The following is a 7,280-nucleotide window of genomic DNA, read 5'->3' on the forward strand; positions in this document are numbered from 1 at the left end:
TTAATTTTTAGTTTAAGTGTTTTTGGTAGGGGTGGTCAGGTATTTTGCATATGTTTCCAACATGTATTGTGTAATACAAACAATAAATCAGAAATTATTTGAAAAATTTGTTTACATTATTTACATGGAGGCCTAACAATTTGGTCTAAATGTCAGTCCAAAATTCAGTCTGTTTACCCAGCACATAAACAAAAGGGTAAGGTAAGTTTTCATGTATAATTTTATTTTATATTAGTTTTAAAGTACTGTACATAAATTAGTTTTGGTTCAGTTGTAGTTTATTCACAAAGTAAACATTTTATTTTTATTTCAGTTTACTAAAGTTTACTTGTTTTCGTCTTGATTTTTGTTTTAGTTTTTGATACTAACCTTGCTATTGCCTTGGTTTTATTTATTGCACATTACTATGTCCCTAAAAAGGGATTAGTGATACATTTCAGGTTAATGAACCGTAATAAAGGTAAATTTACGTTACCAAATGTTTCAACAGGGGGCGCCATATTGAAATCACAGACAAAGCTAAAATGGAAAATCACCGGCAGTGCAGAAGTTCTGTGTTTGGGGGATGCAGCACTGTGTTACTGCTAACACTACAGGCTATTCACTTGTTATTCCTGTAATAATAAATTAGTTCTTGTATATCAGGCGGGGCGCTGCCTCGAGCGCTACAGGAGGCGCACAGAGGTGTTACTGTATATCAGTAGTAAGTCCATGATGAAATCAAGTGCAAACCTTACAAATATTAAAATTACCTTAACTCAGTGTTGGCTGGTTAATGTTTTACTGTACTGAGAGGTAACGCAGAATGTCCTGCATTTCTGCTATTTTATATTAAATTATAGTTTATGATAAAAATAGAAATTCTATTCTGTTATTGTTTGACTCTGTATTCAACTCCACTTCATTTTTCTGTCTCTTATGTCTTTGAAATTTGGATTTGGATTGATTCATTGACTGTTTAAATAAACAATATAGTAAATTAATACATTAATTAATGTCTTCTAACCTCAAATATGGATATTGTGGGAGTATACACTAGCTGATACTCATCATATCAGATGAAAGCAGTATAAATCCATAGTGTAGACTGTAAAAACCCTTTGGAGACATGGGGCCAGAGGACTGGAAGGGGAAAATCTCTTGACAATGTAAATTACATTCATAAATGCATAAAATGATAAACAGCAGTGTCTGAGGGGATGATAACCAGTGAAACATCTGTCAGTGAATAACTGATTTTTGCTATGTTTGCAAAGCATCTATCTTTCATACATTCATGAGTTACGGTTTGCATTAAACAGATGTTGTTTCACATTGTGAGATCCCCTGCACTCAGTGTGAAAATCCCCGTAAAGATAGATGCCCTTGAATTCCTCCAATCTTTTCAGCATTAAGTAAAAAAAATAGTATCTGGATGCAGGCTAAAGCCTTTCCCTGCAGAGTCATGCTTTTTGATGTTGTGGCTGATTGACTTAAGGTCAGTATGGTCAAAGGAGCTGCTGTTAAATGCACTGATAGGGATATTTAGAGCATACAGTGATCCTGAAGTGATGAATTTGATTCAGTAAATAGTGTTGAGCTCTACTCTGCCTCGTCTGGATCTGAAAATATTGAGATATGATGACAGAATAATGGCTAAGAGCCACACTGAGTCATGTTCACCGCTGAAACCTGCCAGCGTTAGCATATTCTCACAAAATACTACATGTTGTTTAGTGAGAAAAATATCGTTTTGTATTTCGAGCTTCTTTCCAGTTCAGAAAGTACAGTGCACTGACAGTTTGGAGAGGATCGGCCTGAAAGGGAAGTGACAAACACTCAGCTCCAGTGAGAGGATCAAGGTCATGGTTGTACATCACAGCTGGCAGGCGGCTGATGGAAGACCTTGTGCTATTTGCATTGAACACTTCATAAACGATCCTTGTGCATGTTCTTCAAAGCACTTCCTGTAATTGCCATGGGGGCCAATTCTAAATAATGATCTTGGTTTTCAAACGATGATAGAGACCTGCGCATTTTCTCCTACTAATCACCCAGGAAACGGGGATGGAGGATCTACCACAATTACGTGTGGTGAGGCACCCGGGCGCTGTTCCTAGCAGGTAGCATGCCATCGCCAATTATAGGTTCACTGTTCCTCCTGGAAGGATAAACCCAGGAGAGACGCTTTCTGAGCAGTTTGTCCTTCATTACTCTCTCTACAACGAGGTTACCTTTTCGCCTTCCTACCTTTGTCCTCCCCTCGCACACCTCACCCTCGCACTCCCTCCCTTTTTTTCGCTCCTCTCCTCTGCAGAAGCACATTGCCATTTTGTTTACAAGTGTTTTCGGAATAATCCAGAAAATTATGTAATGGAAAACTTCAGCTAATTGTGCCGCCTGGGCTTGACTCCAAGAGATCTCTCAGATGTTGCTGTCAAGGGAACTGTGTACCAGTTAAGCTCATAAGAGTCTGGAGGGCGGGGGGGGGGCGGGAGGGTGAGGAGAGGAGGGAGGAGGGAGGATGGCGGAGGGAAGGGGAGAGGATAGGAAACACTACAAGAAGGGGAATATGTGTATAAAACTGAGAGAGGAGAACTGAGAATTGCGTCAGTTGTTGGATAATGGAATACCTGGAGGTTATGTGAGGGACGGTTGTCTTTGATTTTGGGATGTTTTATTTAAAGAACCATCACAGCTGAGATATAATATGTGAAGTTCTTATGTGACTGTGCTATGTTGAGATGGGGGATGACATCACAGTTGACCCCCGGGCACCACGGCATTTTAATTTAAATTTTTGTTTTTTCAGTTAAAGTTGGTGATTTCTAAGAATCTTTGTGAGGCTGATATTGCAGCATCCTGTTTATTTATTGCCAGTGTGTCTAAGCTGCTATCGTGGGTATTTTATTATAGTACATATAGTATTATAGTATAGTATTTCATGACTTAACATAATGGCTTAACGTGATTTGCCCATAGGCTGCAAAGTTAGAAATGAATTAATGAGAGGTTGTGCAGATCAAATTTCTTACTGTTTTGTGTCAGTTTCAATTTTTTTTGACAATAATCCAATTCCTCATACTGTTTGTGAAAAATAATATTCAGATATTGCTCCAAGTGAGCTTGGGCTTTATTAGCTTATCTACTCTAACTAACTTATGTGTTTTACAGTTTGTAATATAATGACGGTGCAGTTGGCATTATCTGGGCTGCAAATCAGAGTCCAACAACACATCACTTACAGAAATTGTCTCAATGGTCATAGCACCAAAAAAGTCCATATGTGTGTTTGTGTTTCTCTGTGTGTGTGGGAGTTTGTGGAGCAAGGCTGGGAGTTTATTTTACTTTATGGTTTTTGTTTATCCTAAGCCTGATAGGCCTGTAATTTTGCATCTGACATGAAGTTTTCAGCAAACTGACATATAAAACGCTCAATAGAAAGGTGATTATTATGGACTTGACAATCTGGGAGCTTCACAAGGAAATTGTTTTAATTACACAGCATACTGAAGAGGAACTATGAGCACCTTAATTATTTGTTTCTAATGCTGCTACAAATTAAGAGCTTTACTTAGCAGCAATCAGTTCAGGCATAAAATATGCACCAGCTGCTCTCAGCAAAACAATGCTGGTTTGCAACAACAGCTCCCTGCTAGTGTGTGTGCATGCATGTTCATGCTGATATGATCTTTTTTTTTAAGGCTAATGTTATCTGGACTCACATATGTAAAAATGGACACATTTTAAGATTTCACATAGATTTAGTTTGCCCGTGTTATCAAAATGTAACCTGAACATTAGAAAACGTTATATTTCCCCACAGTCAGTGATTTGATCAGCGTACTCTTGACTCTATAAAGAATGAAAGGTTGAAGGTATCGGTATTTGCAGATGGTACAACGTTACAAACAGGGAACTATTGACCTATTGTCACTATAATATTGATTTATGTGACACTGCAGCATCTAAAGGGAATAGAGGTGCCAGGTAGCAGAACAGACCTTCAGGTTTAAGTGAGGTAAGCAGCTCTGCTCTCATACACACAAGGGTATCCTTGAATTTCTAAAGCTGTTGTTGTAAAGGCAAATTGTTCTTCACTGACCTTGCTGGAAGACAATGTGGAGGTACAATTATGTCTTATTTTATTTCTTAACGTCGTAGTGCTTTACACATCACAACACGATAAACTATGATTAAAAAAAAATCAACTTTCCTTTGTTTTTGAGTAGACAAGTCATATCTTGTTAGCGTGAACTCAGCAGCTTCCGAATGTGTCAGCAAAATGTTGAGCTATAATTAAATCTCTGGAAACTCGGAGTGGAAGCATTATCTTTGGTTGTGGTGATTGTATGAGTGCCAATCAAATGCGACATTATATTAGGAAGTAACAACAAATGTAAGCAATTATTTTGGATAGTGACGTCAAACAAGTAGAAATGTTACAGGTTATAAAAACACAGACACAGATACACAGGAAGACACACACAGGAGCACACATACAGAAGCAATCAAGCACAGAGCACAGAGGCAATAAAACTCATATTGGCATCTGGAGCGCCCATACCATCCATATAACACTTAAAAAGCAAAGAAGAACTGAAAAGCTCAGCAGCGGGTAAACACTATTTTGCTGCAGTATTTTCTACAGAAAGAGCTAGATCAATAGCCTATTGCCATGCTGCGAGGTATAGCATTTTGGAAATGCATACAAACTGTATTTGCGCCAAGGATTAGCTGCTTATGAGGTGTAAAAAATTCACGAGGAATTAGGAATGGGAGAGGAAATTTGAGATGACCCTCTGAGGACTGGTTAATCTCTAATGTTTACTGAATGCACAGTAAATGTTAACTGGAAAAGTGAGATGAATTTTGAAAGATGAAAAATATGTGTAATTTCAGCAATTTCAGTCTTGTTATAATTGTGAGAGACATTGGGCAGTCTCACTTGCTGTACTTCAATAGATCATATGTTTTTGAAATTGTAAACTATTTGTGTCGATGCATTTGTACAGTAGGAGAGTTTTATACCCCATAGAGCAGCTGAAAATGAAATAAAATCACCATTGTTGCTTCTTTACCTTGGTTAGATACGACAGTCATAAGACAGAAGGATTGAGTTAGTAGACAGTGGAGGTCAGATATAAGATACTCAAAGCTTTGCTAATTATTTCAGTATGACCAACACAGGAGGAAGTTCCACTTGGAGGCGGTGGGGGGGAGAGGGGGAGGGGGGGGTTCTGCAATGGATCTGCCCACCTTGGTAGTCACCGTGAGGAGGGGCTTCCCTTCTGATGACGCCTTACTTGGTATCTCCTTCAGGACCATGGCAACAGTCTTATCTGCGGCCCTAGAGTCTTTCCCCTACAACAGTGAAATCAACAATGACTTGCGTCAGGACAATTGGACAACTCAGTGCTTTGCCCCAGTCCGGGGCATCTTACATAAAAGACTTTACTTTATGATGATGACACTATGGAAATACTATGTGGAGCTATCTAAAGGTAACACAACATCGACTGAAGACATTTCCACAAGACTATGGCGATGAAGAGGGGGTCACTGCACGATGTAGGAGGTTCGTTGTACACAATGATGAGCATGGTCGTCCATAACAGTATTCTCCCACACTATAAGGTATGACGACAGAATATTATGCACAGCTCATTACACAGATCCTATAATTGATCTCATTGGTAAGAACTATTTGCATGGCAGATGAAGGACAGCTGCCAAAAGGGAAATATCACTGTTGTCAGGTGAAAACCTCTCATCTCTCAAGCGTTGGGGACTTTAAAGCTGCACTGAGCAACTTTTCATGTTGAGAGCTTCAAATGGCAGCAAGAGGTAACTGTTTGACAAATTTGAACTTCAATACCCAGAAATCCTGTAAGGTAACGTCAGTAAACTGCACACAGCCCACTCATGTTTACCAACCCAGCTGGTCTGTGATGCTTTAAACCAAAGGAACAAGACAGGCAGAAGATCTAATGTTGGTGAGTCCAGCTTTCTCTGGACAGAGCGCTGCTCACTGCTGTTTAGACGATTGTTTGTATTTCACTCTTAAGTTTCGATTCAGCACTTATCGCTTCCTGTGGGTGGAGAAGATTTCCTGCCAGTAACCATACCCGACAGCAGACTTTGATTTGGACCAATAGAATGAATGTACAGCATCTAAATTGAGGAGGATGTGATGCTCTACTCTGTTGCAGCCCCACTTTGTGATTTAGGCTGATAAGACAGGTGTATTTCTACATAAAAATCTTGCCGTGCAGCGCAGTGCAGCTTTAACTTGAATTTTGGTCTTTTACTTGAATCAAAGGGTTACATAGTTCTCTATGGAGAATATTTAATGAAACTTTGTTTCTGAAATCCTTTTAAAAGCCATTGTATACTTTCAGAAAAGAAAGGTGCTTTTCTAAATTCCTAAAAAAGTTGATGTTTTGTAGATACAAGGCCTTCAGCCAACAGCAGTGATATGATCACAATGGAAAGTTACATTCACACTGCAACGTGACCTTCAGCATACTATACTAACTTCCCCCGCACAAACACACACACACAAACTCTCCGACTCCCCATCTACCACCCACATCCCCCCTCCTGGGAAGAAGACTGTCTAGAGCTTTGCTGATAACTACCAAGGCCACATTACATAAGAGGACAAATTGATTTCACAAGCCTATTGTCATCCTTTTCTCCCCATGTTATCGCTGAAGCCGAACCGCAGAAACCATCAGACATCTGACAAAAGGATCACCAATGACTTTCCCACAGATCAGAAGTCATTTCTTGGTCACATCATGCCTGTTGCCATGGTTGGAGAAATGTTGAGAAAATAGGCTACATTATGAGTTATTCATCCATGAAAGAGGCACGAAATGTAGCAAGATGAACACTGTGACTGGAGAGTACGTTTTGAATCATCTCAGCGAAGAGTTCAACCTCTTGCAATCAAGATTTCTCTGAAACAAAATTGTTGTTCATCACACATCAGTCAGACGGCCTGTACAGACAGAACACGAAGCGCACTGGAAGCCCCATAGCCACATCCGATTAGGGCTTTTCACATTTCCACATGCCAGCAAAACACATTAGACATTTCCTGAAACTGATTTTCCAGTTAGCTGTATCGTGTCACAAAATGCATGCGCATGGCTTTGAGGGTAACTTCCCTAGAGAGTCTAACGCTCCTAATAGAGTCTCAAAAAACCACCTGCGCCCACACTCCAGCTAAATCTCGCTAAGATACAAAAAACGCTCTTAACAAGCCCCAAAGCAATCTTTGACTAATGATCTCT

General features: G+C 39.6%; 1 protein-coding gene across 1 annotated transcript in view; it reads right to left on the reverse strand.

Moving 5' to 3' along the window:
* pex5la (peroxisomal biogenesis factor 5-like a) overlaps positions 1-5,352 on the reverse strand; it is a 43,341-nt gene extending 37,989 nt beyond the window's left edge. Inside the window, exon 1 of the mRNA XM_071921862.2 lies at positions 5,239-5,352. Coding sequence (XP_071777963.1) covers positions 5,239-5,307 — 69 coding nt within the window. The 5' untranslated portion in view covers positions 5,308-5,352. The remainder of the gene's footprint in view (positions 1-5,238) is intronic.
* Between the last annotated feature and the right edge of the window lie 1,928 nt (positions 5,353-7,280).

Source organism: Centroberyx gerrardi, chromosome 9 (genome assembly GCF_048128805.1).
Source record: "Centroberyx gerrardi isolate f3 chromosome 9, fCenGer3.hap1.cur.20231027, whole genome shotgun sequence".
In the NCBI taxonomy this organism is placed as follows: domain Eukaryota; kingdom Metazoa; phylum Chordata; class Actinopteri; order Beryciformes; family Berycidae; genus Centroberyx; species Centroberyx gerrardi.